At 34.3% G+C, this 21356-nt stretch overlaps 3 protein-coding genes across 4 annotated transcripts; 1 reads left to right on the forward strand and 2 right to left on the reverse strand.

Annotated features, from left to right (window-relative positions):
- Positions 1 to 2528: 2528 nt before the first annotated feature.
- On the forward strand, positions 2529 to 8390 carry LOC145605056 (phosphatidylinositol/phosphatidylcholine transfer protein SFH1-like). Of its 2 annotated transcripts, XM_081661071.1 has the most exons (12): positions 2537 to 2672; positions 2785 to 2895; positions 3052 to 3080; positions 3892 to 3975; positions 4080 to 4133; positions 4321 to 4398; positions 4508 to 4561; positions 5245 to 5304; positions 5409 to 5504; positions 6183 to 6284; positions 6362 to 6442; positions 7692 to 8390. In XM_081661071.1, the coding sequence occupies exons 2-12, from the start codon at positions 2841 to 2843 to the stop codon at positions 8025 to 8027; spliced, it is 1029 nt and encodes a 342-aa protein (XP_081517197.1). In that variant the 5' UTR covers positions 2537 to 2672; positions 2785 to 2840; the 3' UTR covers positions 8028 to 8390. The 2 variants fall into 2 exon arrangements, with proteins under 2 accessions (XP_081517196.1, XP_081517197.1); XM_081661070.1 differs by having other exon boundaries at positions 2529 to 2895.
- An 878-nt stretch (positions 8391 to 9268) lies between these two features.
- LOC145604773 (uncharacterized) lies at positions 9269 to 13128 on the reverse strand. Its single transcript, XM_081660725.1, has 5 exons — positions 12628 to 13128; positions 10776 to 10861; positions 10350 to 10655; positions 10157 to 10240; positions 9269 to 9913 (listed from the first exon to the last, which is right to left on the reverse strand). Exons 1-5 carry the CDS (start codon positions 13012 to 13014, stop codon positions 9484 to 9486), a joined length of 1293 nt encoding a protein of 430 aa, XP_081516851.1. The 5' UTR covers positions 13015 to 13128; the 3' UTR covers positions 9269 to 9483.
- A 1619-nt stretch (positions 13129 to 14747) lies between these two features.
- LOC145605824 (WEB family protein At5g55860-like) lies at positions 14748 to 21108 on the reverse strand. Its single transcript, XM_081661888.1, has 3 exons — positions 20663 to 21108; positions 18187 to 18394; positions 14748 to 16843 (listed from the first exon to the last, which is right to left on the reverse strand). Exons 2-3 carry the CDS (start codon positions 18358 to 18360, stop codon positions 15017 to 15019), a joined length of 2001 nt encoding a protein of 666 aa, XP_081518014.1. The 5' UTR covers positions 18361 to 18394; positions 20663 to 21108; the 3' UTR covers positions 14748 to 15016.
- Between the last annotated feature and the right edge of the window lie 248 nt (positions 21109 to 21356).

Raw genomic sequence — 21356 nt, forward strand, 5'->3', positions numbered from 1 at the left:
CAACTTACCTATCTATCAAGTTAAAGGCTAATTATAGCTAATTTAAATTTAGCATCTATCTACAATAAATTATCTCACATAAAGTTGATGTACAATCTATAGTTTTATGCAAGAAAGTTGGTGGTAATTAGCTTCATATTTGACATAAAACGTCAATTGTTTTACCATAAAATCAAATAAATAATTAATTAAAAGAGGTTAATGTGGTAGGTTAAAGATTAAGTTCTTCTACCAACTTGTATGCATGTGCACTATATGCATGTTTGAAAATGCTACCAAACTTTAACAACTCCTCATGATTCAGAAATATTGACTATAAAATATATACTTCTACAAAGTAAATTTCAATTTCACGGTTTACATACCAAATAACTGGAGCTTATTTATTCTTTTTTTTTTTTTTTGGGACCCCTTTATATTATACTATTATAGGATACTCCTTTTTTACTTATCTACGCGTGAAAGTTCTTGGATTTAAGAATGAATTCAACTTTAAAAATCATTGCAAGCTTCGTCATCTTTGATAGTTTTTCCCCCTTCTTTTACACCTTTTATAATCCATCCGTTTCTAGTTATGCACTGTGCGGCAATGCGCTATATATTTGAGTGATTTGACTTTTTATAATTATTGAGTTTGTATATAAGACGTAACTTTAACAAAGTAAAATTATTCGTTACGAATTAATAAAAAAAATGAGAAATTTTTAATTGTTATGTTATCCTAACATGTTTTAATTTCATTTAAATTGATATTGTTTGTTTTTCACTATTTACATGCGGATTATTAGTTAAAAAAAATTTGTCATAGTTCACATATTTGACCTATAATAATCAAAATGTTGTTTTTTTGAATGTCAAATGGATGGAGTTATATAATTACTCGTATATGTAATTAATTATAAAATGAAAATTGAACTTTTCTATGGGAGACTCAAGAGAGAGATCAGGAAGTTTGTACTATGTACATGTATAACTTTTGGCTCTTTCCTTTACTACAATTATATTTTTTGGGTGGAACTTTCTTTACTATTTATTAGCTAAAAGACAGAAAATTCTCTCAGGAAATTTCGTTGTGCGACTTGTGCCTGATAACATCAAAATGAAAATTATCAACATTATCATAATTATTCAAAAGTAGACATGGATTTACAAAGGGAGACTGTTAATTAATTGATTTCAAATTTGCAATAAAACCCTCTTTATCTTGTAATTACAATTTTATGTGTTATAGCTAGCTTAATTACATGCATATGCGTTTTATGCTATGCAAGTATGCACACAAAAGTGACTAAAGGCTAAAAATCAATTTACTCCGTATTTTATTATACGGTATATTTTTAACATGGAGAGCTTCATATAAAGAAAAATCAAAGTACGTATATGAAGATAAGATCCGATCCAGATCTTAAATACGTATCACTTTCAGAAGTTTAATTAAGTCTTAACACTTTAACTACTTAAAATTCAATTCGAAGTATATTGGCATTTGTGTCGGCTAGACGGCTATTACAAACCTATCCAAAGGGGTTAGACATAAAACACAAACCTTTGTCTCAAAAAGAAATAAACTGTTTTAGTAAGAACATTATAGCTGATTTCATTTACCAAGTACTTCGTTTGATTAGATTAGCTATGCCTATGGTCAATAGTCAAAATTAGACAAAATAAAGTAGAATAGTCCTTAGATAATGAAGGAAATTAAGGTCATGCTTTCTATCCCTAATTACAACCTTCTTTTTTTTTTTTCCGAAGAAAATTACTTGTATAATACATGTATATTGAGTAATATTTTATGCTTAGATATCCTATAATAACAGAAAATTATGCATAAAGTAATAAATCAATTCAATTTTTATTGATTTTTGTTTATTAATGTCATTAATTTTTTTTTATATGATAAAAGGACATATAATAAATTGCACTAAGTTAAAATGTGAGATGTTTTGATTTTTACATATAGTTTTTTTTTTTTTTTTACACCTGTACATAAAAGGACATGCAATATGATATGTGGTGGTAAGAGAGGGTAAGGTTTGTAAAATAGATCGAAAAGTGGTAAGAACTTTCGTAAACAAATGCAAAATATAAGACAAAAAAATATTATCAAGTAAAACTTTGTTTTGGAAGTTTTTTTTTTTTTTTTTTTGAAGGATTTGTTACGGAAGATTTGATTCAACACAAAGTTTTTATAATATCAACTTTTCAAAAATTTATTTATACCAAAAAAATGAATGCTTTCAAGATAAATGAGAAGAAATTTATGAAACGGGGATAAAGAGAAAAATAATTCAAATCGTAAAAAAAAAAAAAAAAAAAAAAAAAATTACAAGTAAATGCTTGAATAGAAAAGATCAACATATAGGCCCTACATTAAATACATGAGGTAATAATCTTTCTATACCATACATGTATTATTTTTATTTCTTAAAAAGTAATCTTTCTTTTTTCCAAGCAGTACAATTGCTGTTACATACAGATACAGTATTTAAACTTTGATTTTAATGGTGAAAAATCTTGTCAACATTCAATAATTATAATAATATAATAATAATTTTAGAGAGAGAAAGAGAAATAGAGATAGAGAGAGAAAGAAAGCGCTGTGATTTCACTCTTCCATCATCATAAAAGGAGAGGAGCAAATTCCAGATTGCAGAGAGGACAGTCCAGTCAGGGTGGGTGTGAATTGCAAACTTAGTTTCATTTCATTCCTCCTTTTCTTTTTCTCTCTCCTCTTTCTCTCTCTTCAACAACATTAAAAAAAAGGGGTTTTTTTTTCTTATTAAGGATCCCAATTCGTTTTTAAGAGGACCCACTTCACAATTTTTTCCAGTGAATTCGAAATGGGTATTGCTAATGAAGATGCTATCAAAAAGTTTGAAACTTTGATGGAAGGAGGTTAGTATTTTTTATTTTTAATTTTAATTTCCACCCCCAATTAAAAAAAAAAGGTTTTTTTTTTGGGATTTTTGTTTCTTTTGAAAGTTGAGTTAAAAAGTTCTGATCTTTGATTTACACTTCATAATCTCTTCAAATGTGGCATTTTTATTGCAGTTGATGAATCACTGAAGAAGACTTTCCAGGTTAGTTTAACTGTTTCTATTACTTTTTATTAATCTCAGATTTTACCTTTTTATTTTTTAGTGTAATTGGGGTTATTTTGATCTGATTATTATCTTAGTTAAATTTGATGGGTTACTGATTTGGGTTTATTATCTTCTGATTTTGTGATTTAATGTTATTTTTTATGATTGTTTGGTTTAATTGTCTGATACAATTTGGTCAATAAGTCACTAATTTTGACTAATTCTGATCTTTACAAGCTAGTTTGAGTAAGAATCTTGTCTTTGTGATTGAATTATGTTGGAGCACCGACACTGTGAAATGATGTCTCTTTGATCCAAAAGATTTGATCTGGTAAACTTTTATCATTATATATGGTTGATTAAAGAATCATTTATGGCCAATTCTCCTTGTACACCACTAGATCCGTTTGTGTGAGGCTGCCGTCTTTTGGATTTTGATGGAATTTTCTGCCACTAAAGTTAGATGTGATCCTAAATTCCATGCATTTTTTGTTACGGTTGATGGTTATGGTGATGATTTTATTGAGTTTGCTGCTGGTATTTTCGATGATTCTTGGCTTGTTAACAATGAGATGACTTAGTAATGATACATCTTCGATTTGTTTATTGTTTATTACTTGCATTTAGCATGGGTTGGTGTCGTGGGATTTACACTTGATCTAGATATCGTAGTTCTGTTTTTGTTTGCACTGGTTAAGCTTATTATACTTCTGGTTTTATGAAGAGTGTAGAAGTTTATATCTTCGGGAGTTTTTAGACTAAGCATTGATTATATATTAACGACCCTATTTTCCGTGTTGTATTTCAGAATATGCATCAGGGGTACCCTACTGATACTTATATGAGGTTTCTCAGAGCTAGGGATTGGAATGTTGAGAAGGCACACAAAATGGTAATCGAGATTGATATCAGTTGAAACTCTGCTATACACATTCTTGATTTCTTTAGACTACACACTAAATTGAAATTATATCTGACATTAGTGAGTTTCTGCAGTTGGTTGACAGCTTAAATTGGAGGGTGCAAAATGATATTGACAATATACTAACAGTAAGTGCAACTAATGATCGCTTTTTTAGTTACAATCCTGAGACGTTATAAAACTCACGGGTCTTGATGTATATTATTACTATTCACTAATGTCTTTTAGTAAGTTTGAGTCTTTATGTGGGTGAATTATCATGAGTAGCCTGTATGTATGATCTAACATTCTAATCCAGTATTTTCATTTTCCTAGAAACCTATTGTTCCTGCTGAGCTTTACCGAAAAGTACGTGACTCCCAGCTTGTAGGACTTTCAGGTTACTCAAAAGAGGTAAAACTACCTTCATCTATGTCCTCTGGGTGCATTTGGCTTCCAGTACTGCACAATACAGAATTACAATTGTATTAATTCAACTGAAGGTGATTTTTGTGTTTATCAGGGTATGCCTGTTATTGCTGTTGGTGTGGGGCATAGTACATACGACAAAGCATCTGTAAGTTAATCCTTGTTTGCCCTTTTTACCATTTAGAAAGTGTATTGAATGATAATCAGGGGATTGAGTTTCTTTATTAGTATCTTTTCTGTTGCAGTGTTAGCTAGTGCATTACAATAAATGCAAAGAAGAAAAAAAAAAAAAAAAAAAAAGAATTGAATTTCGACACTTAATTAAATAATTGAACTGCAATCAAGATGTCCCATGGGCTATTGTCATTTGTGCAGCTTCATTAAAATGATCTAAATTCACGGATGATTAATGCTTCATGATTTGGGACTTTGGCTATTTCATTGTTCTGGATAAACTCTCTGTTTGCCCTGGTACTCTGGTAGAGTCATTGAGATAGTTGAATTAAGTTATTCACTGAGATCTGAAACACAAGATGTTGCACGGGCAGTTTGCTTCTCTGCAGCTTCACTAAACTGTTCCAAATTATTGATAAAAAGATTAGGTATTCTATTACTCCGGATAGATTCTTTGTTTCTTGTCCTTGCATGCTGCTTGGAATGGTAGGGGAAAATCTTGTCTGTTTGGCCAAAAAAGGTGTAGTGTTGTGATTGTAACTTAAAGCATATTGCTTGGCTTAAGAAGGATCTCTCTGCTTTTAATTCATATCCTTTGTTACTCTTGTATATAAATACTATAATTATTTCTTATTTGCATCAAATTTCTTTCTATAGGTCCACTACTACGTGCAGTCACACATCCAAATGAATGAATACAGAGACCGTGTTGTGATGGTGAGTATTTGAGTATGAATGTATGATGCTAGTATGGGTGCATTCATGTAGAGCATATACGTGTTAATCTATATCTAAAGGACTTTTCGATTTGTGTTCTGCAGCCAATGGCATCACAGAAGTGTGGACGACTGATTAGTAGCTGCATCAAGGTGCTTGATATGACTGGCTTGAAATTATCCGCCCTTAATCAAATAAAGGTAACTTTTTAAACCATTGATGGTCCTCTACTCAATTCTTCCATTGTCCCATTAAGTTATGTAGAGGAGAATATTGTGAGATGATCGGAGCTGGAGAAGACTTATAAGTTGGCTATATGGGCTTTAAACACTTTCCAAACATTCCTGCATTTGCCATTAAACGGCGACGGGAACATATTCTTGGTCACTGTTGGACTCTTTGTAAGTGGAGACTTGGGAGTGTGGTTATTTCATCAATTGTCTTTCCACTTGATTGGTTCCTTTGTACGATATCTACATTTGACATAAATAATTGTCTAGACCTTAGTCCTTTGTTTTGGTTAGAGGTTGTTTCACTTCACTCGGAATCTCATCATTTCAACACTTCACTATACCCTTACCAACTTTAGTCCAAATTGGTGGGAACAGCTACATAGATTCTATGCCATTAATTGGTGATGGGAACATATCCTTGGAATCTCGTCTTCAGTATAAAGAATAATATACCCTCCCATGTCCACCACACCTGCCCTTTTTTTTCCATTCCATCTTTTCCTGTTTCTTTTTCTTCAAATCTGTTCTTAGTGGTTCTCTATTCATTTTGTTACCTTCTTTGCTTTATGCAAAATGTTGAACTGATTTTATGTTACCTTAAATGTGGCGTCCAACACTCATTTTATTGCTTCTGTTCATTTGTAGCTGCTGACTGTAATAACAACTATTGACGACTTGAACTATCCAGAGAAGACTGATACTTATTACATTGTTAATGCACCATATATATTCTCAGCATGTTGGAAGGTTTGCCTCTTAACTAATTCTTTCCACATAAAGTAGATGCTATCAAAGGTGGTCCATCTCTAATGGCATGTCAACAGGTTGTTAGGCCTCTTCTGCAAGAGAGGACTCGGAAGAAAATTCAGGTTCTTCAAGGATGTGGCAGGGACGAGTTACTGAAGGTAAACTTTTATACTTAAGTACGGAGTAATATTGCTTCGTAGATCATCAATTTAGTATTCATGTTCTCAATCTTCCTTTTTGTTTTCCCGAAATTCTAGCTGCATGTTTTACTGAGCCATTCAGATCCTAAAGTACTGCAATATGCCACTATTCCTTGGATCAGATAGATTTATTTCTTGATATCTACACATGATTAACTATATACTATTTTCACATATTCTTGGAAATGTCAGGTTCAGAAAAACATGGTTTCTAATTATCGAGGAAAATCCTAGTTGAGAAGAGTTATTATAAGGGAGGGGTTAGACTGATGGGTTATTATGTGGGCAGATTGAATTCCTTCCAGCTGTAGAGTTTCGCCTGTTTACTCTTTTTTTTTTTTTTTGTGATCCATCTTAACTACCAACTTTCAATGGGTATTTAGCAGGTAGATAAAATGATTATTGTCAGACCCTCTTGTCCAATGCTATTTGACCTAGCTGGATATTTTTGGGATTATTCTGATATACTTTAATAGACTACTGTACTTAGGTGGATATTTAGTGTTTAAGTGGAGTTGAACATTAGTGTGTCAGTGAAAGATTGAATGACAAAGCATTGATGCATAATAATTAAATATTATAGAACTTTCGTCTTGTTTTGTATAGGGATTTGGAGGCAAAAGAAAGGAAAGGAAATGAAATAAATGAGCTTACCATTTTTGGCTTCAAAACATAGATGGGTTTTGGTAAGACGAGAGGAAATTGAATATAGAAACTTACTTGAAATCTCCACTTTCCTTTACTCTCAAAAATTCGAGGAATTCGCCAATACGAAACGTTAGGAAAAAAAATGCCACTTGTAGTTATTTGTTTCCCTTATCTTCAGTTCTTTTATTGACATAGATACCTATCAAGACTTTAGTTTTATTCTTTATATTTTTTTCCTTGTATATGTTCAACATGTATTTGCCGAAACTGTGGCACAGAAACCCCCTTCTGTATTTCTATGTGGATACCTTTATAATGTGCTTGGATAAAGTATTATAAGAGGAAGGAAAGGGAAAGTAATGGATCCATTTTCCTTTGTTTTGATATGAATGGACGGAAAAGAAAGGAACGTAAATGGAGGATCCAATTTACTTTCCACTATAGTAAAAATAAATTCCTTTCCCTTCCCTCTTCCTACTTTGTGAAACATGTGGATACCTTTGTTGTCTAAATACATCATGATGGGCTGACTAATTTGTGAAATGCAACCTGGTTTCAGATTATGGATTATGCGTCCCTCCCACATTTTTGTAAGAGAGAAGGATCTGGGTCATCACGACACTCCAGAAATGGGACGAATGATAATTGTTTCTCTTTTGATCACCCTTTCCATCAAGAACTATATAATTATGTCAGGGAGCAAGCTGCTCCGACAGCACCCTTGAAACAACAAGGGTCCTTCCATGTGGCGTTCCCCGAGCCTGACCCTGATGATGCCAAAATTGCGAAAACCATAGAATCCGAATTTCATCGATTGGAAGACCAGAAGGATCAGAATGGGCTTGTAAGATCGCTCTCGAAACAGATAAGTGATCTAGACATCAAAATTAACTGATATGGAAAAAAAACCAGGAAGGGTTTTCACCCTTTGGTCTGCAATCTGCTAGACACCAATGCTTGAGGCCAAGAATCACTTCATGACAGATTTTAGTCCTTGAAGAGCATACTTTCATCTTCGATTATGTATAACCGATGCTTTGGATTACCTCAATGCAGGCATGTCGGAAGTGGTTGAGGCATGAAAACACCACCTTAGCGGATGTTGTACCTCTACTTATATATCTTAGGCAGGACTGAAGGTCAAATTCATAAATATCATAATATCTTGTATAATTTCTTTTAGCCACCTGATAAATGATTATATATGTTCGAGAATGTTCCCTGCGGTTATTGCTATCTATCAACGTATATTGTTGTAGCCTGTAATCTAGTAACTCCTAATTTAGGATTTCATGTTGCAATTTTGAAATAATGTCCAAAGTTGATCATCTATTATGAAACTGCAAGCCTATGTAAGTTAATAAGCGTTTAAAGAAAGCATTTATATCGCTAAAAATCTACTTTGTCGTAACAGCTAAGCGACTTTATATAATCACAAAATTAGCAGCATAATATTACACAGTAACAAAGCAAATTTATATCATGGAACCTGTAACTATTGTAGCAATTGCAGGAGGTGTGATTGCGCAGATTGGTTGTCTATCGCTAAGAGTTAGACCTCTTATCAACTGTGTAAGGCGTCTTGTTGAGTGCATAAGGCAGTTGCCTCGACGACAGGCAGGAGAAAGAGTTTTTCAAGGGATGGAAGACCATGGTTGTTGAATGTCTCGTTGATACTTTTTGGCTATGAATAAAGATGTTGACTTCACTGTAATTTCACTTCAGAACAATGCTAGAATTGGACAGGTTCAAAATTTAGCTACGTCAATCTGGTCTTTTCTTTGATTTCTTGCCCTAGGAAAATCATTCAGTACAAGGCAATCCTGAATTTTTGGTTTTTACAAGAAAACTTTGAAGTGCCAAGGTTCTCAAAGGAATAGAAATATTACTAGTAACAAAATTATATCTACTACTGTACTACTTGTATTATAAACAGCAAATTATGCTGCAGGTTAAATTCTGTTTACAAAGTGATTTTGGCACTTAAGTGTTGATTAGGAAGATCCCAATAAGTCGATCTGATTTTAATTCAACACCAAGTTAAGATAATTTACTAACATATTAGAAACACTTATCAAACTGTAAAACATAAGGTATAAATGAGAGCAGATAGCATCACTGTTTTCCAAATTAATGTGAATTAAAAATCATATTCCATTGGTAAATCGCTAAGAAACACATATTTACAGATTATAATCCATTTACATTACAAATCTTCATCTGATTGCAGAAGAGAAAAATGCCACTGCACCATTCACATTGCATTCTCCTCTATGCACAATGCATTCAACTGCTAAAAATATCAATTAGACCACTACTAACATTACAACATAAATCCAGGCACACAAGGTTTACAGTTGCTTGTAGCAGCTATATGCTATACCAACTGAAACAGCAGCACAAACAACGGCAAGGGCTGCGTATGTATCTTCACGCTCCCAACTCTCAAACCATGAAGGCATAGCACATACCTTCCGCTTTCCAAGCCCATTGTAGCTGTTATTTTGCAATAGTTTTTTGCCCTTCTTCCCATTGGCTACTTTTACTTCTTCATGGATAACAAAATCATCCTCCTTTCCCACTGAGGTGGGATATTGACAGCATGCAGCATTTCCATTTGCCTGGCAACAGCCATTGGACCCAAAATGAGATCCACCTGTCGGAGACTCTGGCAACTCAGAAGGGAACTGTCTATTATTGCCTGAATGGTTTCCTTCTTTGTTTTGGAGCCTCAACTCTTGGGCTTTTTGCTGATCATCCTCAGATAAACCCATTTGACCCCTGAAGAAGATAAGACATCAAAAATTATTACAGTCATATATGTATTTTTAAATCCCGCTTATACCATCAATTAGTCAAGGTTCCTGATTCATATCGCCTACACCACATGTCCCATGGCATTTATGTTAAAAGTGTGCCGCAACATATTTGAAAACATAACAATCCCAGAACCTAACCTAAAATGCACACTACCTAGAAGCTATAGAATAAAATTGTTGAGGGGTGAACAAAAGGATAACTCACCTCCACAGCCATTCTACGATTTCTCCCTTCAAAACATGCTGTTCAAGCAAATTAGGAACATCGTCTGGTGTAACATATCCATACCTGCAGAAAGTAACTAGAATTACTATTGAAGCAACTCAAATATCTTTAAGTCAAGCACCACTCTCAAAATTATTGGAGGGGAGGCATCCAGAAAACATAAACTCCTTACCAGTGCCCAGTGACTTCCCCGTCAACCCCAGATCCAAAGATTATTACATTTCCAGCATATTTGTGACCACCAACATGAGAGCATGGGCCAATGGAGACTTTTCCTTGAAGACCATGTAAATCTACCTCTTCCTTGAATCTAGCAACCAAAGGAGGTCCACACACACCGCAACGACGATCTCGGCTCCCATGACAACATACAAAAATGTAAAAGCCTTTCAGCTTCTCCGGGTTTCCAGGAATCCATTCACCATCTTTAATTAGAACTTCTTCAACAAAAGTATCGACATCAAAATGTGTCAATCTCCTGCATTTTTGCCCAAGGTTATGGAATGCCATAGCAAACAAACCACCACACAAGACTAGAACCATGCAGACAGGCAATATATTAACAATACAAGAAATAAACATCAAAAGGTGTGGGAACCTGTATCTGATCATGTCTGGGAAGATTAATACGTCTCCATTTGATGTTTCAGTTCCATCACGCCCCTCACAGATTGTTAGGCGAGTCTTCAGGATGCAAGGAAATAAAATAGATAGGATAAGAAAACAAGTTCATGAAACTAGCAGTCAGCATGGCTAAGGGGCTATTTTCAATAAACAATACCAATAATTTACAGAGAGAACAATCAGCCATGTGTTGAAAAAAAAAAAAAAAAAAAAAAAAAGAACAACCAATAGACCAAAGATTCACAGCAACATGGTCAACCTGTCACCTCCTTCCCATACATACATTAATACCTTTTGGTAACAAGCATATCAAATGCACATAGTGGTACTATTTTAAAAGGTGGTCTCAAAAATCATCATATTCCTATTTATTGCTAACCAAGATTATGTGTGTCATTTACATGAAACAGCACAAACGACATCCTTTTAAGTTGAGCAACAGACAAGGTGACATAAATAATTTACAACAAAAATACACAATTATACTTGTACTTACTTCACAGCAATGAGCCACTGATAAGTGTGCTGACTGCTGACCTAAGACAACAATCAAATACATAGTGCAGGAAGTACATTCCACTCTGGTTGCTGATGACAATGTTTGGGGAAAATATGAAGGCGAGGAAAATCAACTTGAATTTCACTATGATGTAACCCTAGATTAATAGTATAACATGCAAGCATTAACTCAACAGCAATAGATCCTTCATATATCTCTGAAAAGCAACGATGGCTTGATCATGCCCACAATCTTGTCCATTTACTAATGCATTAACTATATCTTCCTGACCGAAACAGGGCATAGGAAGTAGTAAATTCCAGAAAACAGATACATAAATGCCACAAAGATAGCATCACCTGAACGGATATGGTTACAATGTTTACGAAGCTGCCTTACTAAAGTTTACTTCCAAATCCGTCAATGAGTAGTCCTAAAATATATATGACGTATCTATAACATTTTACAAAATCATTGAGACTAAGTTTGGGAAAGGAGGGAGGGAAGGGGGCAACAAAAATTCCTCATAATAATAGAAACACCTGACCACAAAACACCAGAAACCTACATTTTGCATTACAGCCAATTGGAAGTATAATAAAGCTTGCATCTAGCAGTCAATCCATCTGATACACCAATCAACAAAATAAGAAAAGATCGTAACGAGTTCGGAACATAAGTGACTAGACCAAGCAATACAAAGTTGACAACAGTTTTGGAACTGAGGAAAAAATCTCTCAGTATTTCATTACTCACCAAACATCTGAGGATTTAACCCAAATCAACTGTCCTACAATAATCACAACCAATAAATAATGCAACCCCAACACTAAGTTCAACAGCCCTAATTAATTACATACCTAAAGCAAAATGAAATAAAGTAACTAGCCAATCACTATTACTACATCAAGAACTTAACTTTTGATCAAAGATTTCACAAACCCCTCATCAACTGTCTTTGTGGAACAATGACAAAATTAGAAACAAACAAACAAAAGAACACCAATCAAGTGAGAAACAGGAAATAAAAGGCATACCCAAACCAAAATGAATTCAAAACAACAAGCCAAAGCACACTATTGCAGTTATTAAATCAATAGTTTAATACCATTCATCAGATACTTCATAAATCTCACCCCTTTTAAATTTCACAAAGCAACCCATTTCATTTACTATATCAAATAACATACTCATCAAATTTTACAAAAAAAATCCCACATTATTAATCAATCTTTTCAAAACAATAGATAAATCAACAACAAAAATAACACAAACCCAATTCAAAATAACAAAAACCCAAATCAAGAAATAAAAAAAAATTGACAACCTCTTTGTTCATATCTGATTTACGAGCAGCCAAAGCAGCAGAAAGAAGCCTAGGCAATCGATCAAACTCAGCAGCTTCAATACGAGGGGGCCAATTTCGAGGGTTCTTATAGCAAAGAAAAACATGGCGATCATAGAATTGAACACTACCCAGAAGAGTATTTTGTCGAAAATCAGGTCTAAAGAAGCCAAACTCAGGGTCACAAGTGCTAGTTCCGGCGGAATCGTAGAGAATACTGTCGCTTTGAAAGCTGTTAGAACCGCTTCCAATCTGAGGTTCAAGGAGATAACTGGAGGAGTTGTCACCTTCAGAGAGTGTGATTGGAGAAGACGAAGATGGGTTTGAGAAGCTTAGAGGTTGTTGTTGTTCTTCTTTGTTGCTGGACATGGTAGGATTTTAACAAGGAGGAGAGAGAAAATGGAGAGGAAGAAGAAGGGGGTGTGATTTTTGGGAGGGTTTTGCAAAGTAGGAGAGAGAAAAACAGAAACAGAAAATGTGTAAAAATGGATTTCATAGGTTTCAATTGTGAATGTAAATGGAAAATTAATGGTGATTTTATTTTGTTTCTAAATTAATTAATATATCAAGCATTCAATCCATGACAAATGTTATCACTTACTTGTAAAATGCATTATCTCTAAGTATAATTTTTGTGTCACCTACTTGTAAAATGCATTATCTCCCCAATAACTCGAGGAGATTAGTACAGATAACAATTTTTTATCTTACATTATTTATCTACAGGTAATGATACATGTAATATAAGAACTACATATAAAAAGTAAATATCTTTTGTTTTAATGAAGAAAATTAATACATTTCTTAAAATGATATAAATTTGAGAAGTTATGATAACTCGAGGAGATTAGTACTCCGTAATACGGATTACCATTTTTTACTTACACATTATTTATCTACGGGTAATGATATATGTAATTTTTTGTTTTTTTTGTTTTTTTGACAAGAATAATATATGTAATCTAAGAGCTACATATCTTCTCAAAAAAAAAAAAAAAAAAAAAAATCTAAGAGCTACATATAAACAGCAAATACCTTTTGTTTTAATGAAGAAAATTAATACATTTCTTAAAATGGTATAAATTTGAGAATTTATGATAAAACACGTGTAGAGTAGTGTAATTAATTAATTTTCTTTTCTGCTATTCAAAAAAAAATTAATTTTCTTTTCTAACATTTTTAAATTAATTATTAGACGGAAGAAATATCCAGCGGTAAAGAGTAACACATATAATGACAGACAAATGAAGAACAATTTAAGTTAATACAATTATTATTAAGTGGCTAACATCTCTCCAAACTCTAGTGGTTAAATCGCAAAAGGGAACAGAGTAAACTCAATCTTAATTGGTCTAGAATCGATACACATTACAATGCTACGCTCATTGTTTGCATAATAAACCTTTTTTTGGATAATTATTGAATATTAAAACACTAATTAAAGTAAGGAGTAATAAGTAATGTACCTAGTTGGTTAGAAAGCTTTGTTGACTGATTAGTCCCGATATTAACGAAATTATTATATCTAAAAGACTACTTAATAATGGAGTCGAATAGAATATGTATGTAGGAGTACATGATGCTGATTACAGCAGCTTATGGTCGATTATACATGTGCTATAATATATTAAATCAATAATGTTCCTAGTTGGAAACTTGGAATGTCTCGATAAAATAACATAAATTTTAGACTACGAATATTTTTATCAATTCTACATAAATAAGATTATACTGTATATACTGATACGAACCTTATTTGATATATTTAATTTTACAATATAAGTATTATATATTCATAATAATTTTAATTTGTACTGGTAATAAACACTAACATCTTTCAAAAATGGCTATCATGTTGTAAGTATAGCCGTTGAGATCTTTTTATACGCGGCTTACAAGGGTTATAATACAGGTTGATAATCATTATAATGTAAACTTGCCTCTGCTGCTGTACAAAACCTACAGCACTGCACATCATCTAGGAACAGCATCCATTTGGCTTGTGGAAATTTATGCTCTTCTTAATGGTGTTCGCCGTGGAATAGTTCTCTTAGAAAGAAGCTAAGGAAGATGCAGCCTCCAAACCAACAACTTAAAAGAGATACACAAATGAGAAAGGCTGTGGCATTTCATGCCCCATATTCCATGCACTCAATAAGCATAGATTAACATACAATGACCTACACTAATTCAAGCAAGTTATTCCTTGGTTCTATACAGGAATGACTCTCTGGATGACTAACTGTTTTTTCACATCCATTTTCATGTCCTCACCACATTATGACAAATTATAACACATTCCTACCAAAATGTACACGTATCCAAAATGCAGCAGAAGCTTCCTTCACCATATCACAAAACGTCAAATAGTTCAGTTCTCACCGGGAAGATAAGATGGCGATCCCCCTTCTGCTTGACTTTTCTTCTTGTGAAATATGCCACTGAGATTAGGCAAGAGTACTTTCTTTGACACAGAAGTTTTCGGTTTATCCAAATTCTTCCCCCCATTAGCCTGTTCTGAAGCATATTGTACTTGAAACTTGTAGTCAACAGGCCCTGACTTGGTTGACATCACATGTGTGCGTGTCTGCATAGGTGACTGAACCTGTGCTTGCACAGCCTGGGTCTCTGCCAAAATGCGGGAGGCAGCCTCAGCTGCCTTCTTTTTCTCTCGCTCTCTCCATCTCCGAAGCTCACTCTCCACGGCCTTTTTGGCTGCCTCAGCCATCTCAGCCTTCTTTATTGCTTCCTGTGTTGCAGCCTTCATATTGTCTATCTCCTTCCGAGAAGCTTCCAACCTCTTGACTGCCTCATTCTCACTCGCCTTCACAGCCTCCACTTGTGCCATTGCAGCTTCTACCTTCATCTCCGCAAGCTTCTCAGATTCCTCTGCTTTCCTGCTCAAAGCCTTGAACTCATCTCGTGAGATCGTGATTTTGGCACCTGATTCGGAGGTTGAGGAACGAGCAGCATCTGTTCGTTCAGACAAAGCCTGAATCTGATCAAGGGCACTCGCCTCAGCAGCTTTTGCTTCCTCTGCTTCTTCAAGTGCCAATTTCAACTTTTCCTCGGCTTCTTCTAGAGAAATCCGGGTGGCAGCAGCTTCCTTTTTAAGCTCTTCAGCCTTGGTCTTCATCTCTTCTGCTTCACGTCTAGCATTTTCAGCTTCTTCTGTTAATTGATTCAATGTTGCAATCATTTCATCTGAGGCTCCACTAGCTTTAGCTTCTTCTTCAAGGGAAGCCTCAAGCTCAGACTTACATTTCCGGAGCTTAACATGCAGATTTCCAGCAATGGATTCTGTCTCTGCTTCTTTCTCTTTCAATTCTGCATGCTCCTTTCTCAAATTCTCTAATTCCTCTTTTAAAGAATCAACCAGGCTCTGAAGGGCACTTCCCTCTCCCAACACCTTTTGAAGGGATTCTTTGGCATCATCCAGCTCCAAAGTGACCGTTCTCACAGAATCTACATCTGATGCCTTGGCATTCTCCACTTCCTTTTTTAGGACCTCAATTTCTCCCATTGCTTCAGCCAGTTTTCCCTCCAGATCTTTGGAAACTTCAGGATCAAACTCTTTCTTCATTTCCTGCAACTTCTTCACAGATTCCTCTAATCTGGCTTTGTAAGATCGTCTTTCAAGGTCTTTCTCAGAGAAGATGCTTGATTGCTCCTGATGAGCTGAAATTGAAGCCTGCCTTACTTGCTCTATTGTTTCCTTGAGAGAAACTATTTCTTTTGAAAGTTCAGAAGCCCGTTCTGTGTTTGCTTTTGCAGCATGCTCAGCTTCTGCAGCTTGCTTGTGGGCAGTAGCCTTTGCTTCCAAAGAAGTATCATAATCCTGACGAACTTTTGCTAACTCTTGCTTGGCAGCGTTAAGTTCTGAGATGACAGTCGTATACTTTTCTTTTACATCTCCAGATTCTTCTTTATGGAAACCATTGGTCACAGCTTGTTTGGCACTGTTCACATCTTCAAGCTTCTTTGCATGTTGTTTTGCAGCTTCTGTAGCTTGAATTGCAGCTTCTTTAGATTCATTTAAATATTTGAGCTTATGTGCTAAACTTTCCACAGTTTTCTTAGCTTTCTCAAGTTCTACAAGTGCTTCTGCTTTGGTATCTTCAGCATTTTTTAGCTGTTCTTTTAACTTGTTTAGCTCCTTTTGAGCCAGGTGAAGTTCTGTCTCCTTAACCAGAGCTCTCTGCAACATAAAATTAATTTAAATAAACTAGAATGGTGCGGAACAAAATTTCATAGATAAAGCACCCCTTCCCCCTGTTCACACTTACAATGAGAGAGAATTGCCATTTGGTTGTGGGGGCGCGGGGGGCTCACAAATTTAATGTAAAAATATTAAAGGTTTATACTTTCTGTGGTACGCCGGTGACTGAGAAAGGGGTGTTAGCCAAACAGCATATTGTGGAGAATTTAGGACATTTAAGGGCAATTAGCATTTTGGCCCAGGCAATATATGCTGATTACAAGTGCTTGGTAAAGAGCATTACCAATCAAAATTTTCATCCCAACAAGTGGAATTGCAAAATCCATTCACAGTAGCATTTTTATAATGTTTTCTTCTTGATAATTGAAGATATTGATGTTTGAAATCAGACGTTGGCAAAAGTGTCTAAAGAAATGTGTCAACTAAAATGGAAAGAAAGGAAGCATGGAGTTGATAAGTTCAGATAAGACAAAAGCTATTTAGTTCAGTTCAAACCTAATAAGATAAGTGAAATTTAGGTGAAAGGTATACATAGTGTGGAGTAGGATTCTAGGAAGTATAACATAGTAAAAAGTGTTATCAACCATACATTACCTACAAATTGAACAATAAAATATTCACTAACGGTCAATCCTTAACATAATCTTTCAAAGGATTAAAACCTAAATCATGCGTCTCACTCAAATGCCCTGTCCTTATTATTTTACTTCAAGTAGTAAGTTGCCTTTTGGATCAAAGGTCTGAATAAAGTAGTTTTTCAGCACTTTGTAATGGAACTAAGGACCCTGTTCTCTTCACCTTAAAAAAATAATATTAAGTAAAAATAATTCAGTTCAGCAAAAATAATTAAAGTTCGGTAAAAATAAAAAATAATTTAAGTTCAGTAAAAATAAATTCAGTTCAGCAAAATTAAGGTGAAGAGAACGGGGCCTAAGTTTAAAATCTCATGGACAAAGCTAGCAGAGAAACTTTGCAATTGTGCTAGATATACTATCTACTGGTGCCCTCCACCCCAACTCTCACATCCCACACTATTAAAATTCACAACGCAATAGTGGTTACAAATATTTATTTATTTTTGTTTCAGAGCAACGTGAGTCCATTCTATACAGTAAATGTCAAGACAGAGACGTGGCAAAGTGGATAAAAGGGAATATAATCCCCAGAAATATAATAGTACAATCAAATGACTTTCAGGAACATCTCCTAGCACAAGCACTAGCTGCACAGCTCAACCTACCCATCTCTTCTAGCACATAAGCTCAATGTTCACAGAAAGAATGTATTTTGCCCAATGAATATTGTAAGCATGCAAAACAAACCTCTGCTGACTGGGGTTTTGCCTTCTTAATTGCAGGTTTTTCTCCAGAAAAGGCAACCTCACCAAATAAGTTGACAGCATCTTTGACAGACTGAAATGGAGCCCTAGTATCTATCTCTCCTACTCCACTCTTAGGAGAATCTGTATTTTTCGGTCGTTCAGCAGAGTGCACCATGTTCCTGACTTATTCTTTAAATTTATAAAGCCACCTGCAGATAAAAACGAACAACAAACTCGTAAGCAGATATGGAGAAGCTAGATGAGATGTTTAAAGTTTTTTTCTCCCACACACCACAACAAACAAAACAAAACAGAAAGTGTGGGCAACACATTGCTTGTAATATGAACTCCATATGGTGAAAGTAATATTGCATTATAATCTTCTATCTAGAACAAGCTTGTCAATATTAGATCATTAACACGGCATCATGTTGCCTCAATTATTCATTTCTTCAGCATAATTTGTTTGACTATATACCCTATAGGGCTATAGATTAGATTGAGTCATTCTGATTCAGATTTTGCGCTTTCACCAACTTACTTCCACACATAAGGAGTCCACCCTCATACTGTCTTCTCTATCATCAATTAATTTCAAATATTTCAATAAAGAAAGTAATCAACTATTGGTCATAAGACAACAAAATCTGGCTAAAAAAGGACTAAAGACTCTTCATTAACAGGTCCAAGCAATCTAAGACATATAGAAAGCAAATATCAAAACAGAAAATCTTTGCTAAATAAATTGCAAAGTTGAACAGGCTTAACAATTCAACACAGCTGATATGTTAGGCTGGCAGACAAATTCAAACCATGAGTGCCTCCCACATAAAATGAGGAGAATATATAGCACTCCACATTATCTCCCAACTCCCTACCTCCCCTTTTCAAGATGCACTTTTTTGTATGTACATGGTGACGAGACACTCTTCTGGTCACTAAACTCATAGGCTATGACTGAACAACATATACACTTCTAAGCTACGCAAAAGGGAAAAGAGAGGAGCAGGACTTAATACCAAATATCAACACATCAATTTTTTAATATGAATATACATATGAATAACATACAATCAAATAAACAGCAAAAAGTCTGAAACAGTCCTTTTCATTTGAAGGTCAAGAGGTCTGGAAAGAAAAAGCTTTATAACCCTTTAAGTAATTTATGAGGAACTCACACCTTTGTTTACTACTAGTAAATTACTAGTACTGAAATTTGTGACCGAGGGTTTCTCTTATAATACACGTATGATATATACACAACCCTTAGAACTGCAAATAAGCATCGATACATATCCTAAAATGGTACAAGTTTGGTATTCATGAAAACATCACGTGTTGACCAGTGTAATTGTTGCTTAGTAATTGTTAACCTCTCCTTTTTAATCTTCTTATATGCAGCCAAATCATCCCTCAATGGCATCAAATTCTGATCAGCTACGAATCAAAACAAAAATTAAAAAATAAAAAAATAAAAAGCAAATTGATTCTATTTCAATAGCAGACCTTGATCTGGATCCAGACCAAATAATATGAATCTTGACCCAAAAGATAAAGTCACAGGTCTCCTCTCACAAAAGTACCAACATATCAAAGGTGATAAATCAAAAAGATGGGACAAGGAACAAAAATCTAAACATTCTTCCTTCTTAAGATCCCATTTGACCACAAAATACAGAGTAATATCAGAAGATTACAAAAAAAACAAAATATGCTCTCTTTTTTTAGGCCAGTACCATAACCCCATCACATGCTAAGGAAAATTATTGGGAACAAAATTACACATCTAAAAGCAATATAATGGTGAAACAAACAGCCCAAAAGGCTAACATCCCATTTCAGCATAATATCAATCAACAAAAGTTACATTGAACCATTATTTTTTTAGTGAATAAGGAGCCACAAACGACAGTGATGTGTACGGGATTTGATCATACCCTGCACCCTCCAAGACTTCAACGAAAAAAAGCTTTGCAAGCATCTACTTTAAAACCATCATAAACATACAGTACATATTACCCAATCACTACATACTCCATTACTCCGTATAGATGTATAATACAATCTCAAAAGTTTCCATCATCACAATTTTTAATTTTTTTTTGAGGAATTCTATCATCACATTTAATCATTACTACATACCCAAATTGAAAAATAAGGGAAAAATTTAAGCGTATGCATCAATATGATTACTATCCTCAATCATTAATAGAACTTTCAAGAAAGCATATCATATAATTAACAGGAATTACTATAATAACAGCCAAAAATAAAGGAAAAAATCACAATTAATAAAAAATTGACCACAATACCATAAATAAGCAACTAATTACTTCCTAATAATGAATAGTTGTACTAATACAGCTCTCCCACCTACCGGATAAGTAAGAGAAAATTCTTATACACCCAGAATTTAAAAATAATAATTAAATAAAGCAACATCAATCAATCAATTACTTTAGAGAGAGAAAACGAACCTAAAATGATGACCCAAAACCCTAAAGAGCAGGGAAAAACCCTAGAAAGTTCCAAATTGATCAAACGGCTGAGATAATTATGCTTCGATCAAAGTCTCTGATCATCATCTTCTTCTTCAACCCCCAAAAAAACGAAAATTTCTGGGAAAATTCAAAAAAAAAAAATCCCAGAAAAAAACAAGGAAATCGAGGAATTTATAAGTGTAAATTGTAGTAAGAATTTGATGAAATCAGCAGAAAAGAAGATGAAATACAAGAAATACAGTAGTATAAATTGAAAGAAAATAAAATTAAAAAGAAAAAAGAAAAGAGGGGATGATTATAGAAATGATTTAGTAAAAATTGAAGGGAAAAAGGTTGAAAAGAGAGATTGAAATGGAGATTTGAAGGAGTGAAGAGAGAGAAAGAGAGAAAAAAAAGGGGGAGGTTTGAATATGGAAAAAGTTGTTTTAAAAAGCAGACTATTTTCATATTTTGTTTACAGAAAAATATAGAGAGAGAGAGAGTGGGGACAAAGCTAGACCGCCATGTCAGCATGACCTGATTTATAAGACTTGTCTTATTTTTTTGGAATTAAGCTCATGTCTTATGTGCTTAACTTTCTAGAGGTGGCACTCTCAAATCTCTATCGGGTTTGAGTCATTTTCAGGTCGGGTTTGTTTGGGTCAATTTCATACGAATTAGGTTAGATTGT

The sequence above is a fragment of the Chenopodium album genome, chromosome 22 (assembly GCF_948465745.1).
Source record: "Chenopodium album chromosome 22, dcCheAlbu1.1, whole genome shotgun sequence".
Taxonomy (NCBI): domain Eukaryota; kingdom Viridiplantae; phylum Streptophyta; class Magnoliopsida; order Caryophyllales; family Amaranthaceae; genus Chenopodium; species Chenopodium album.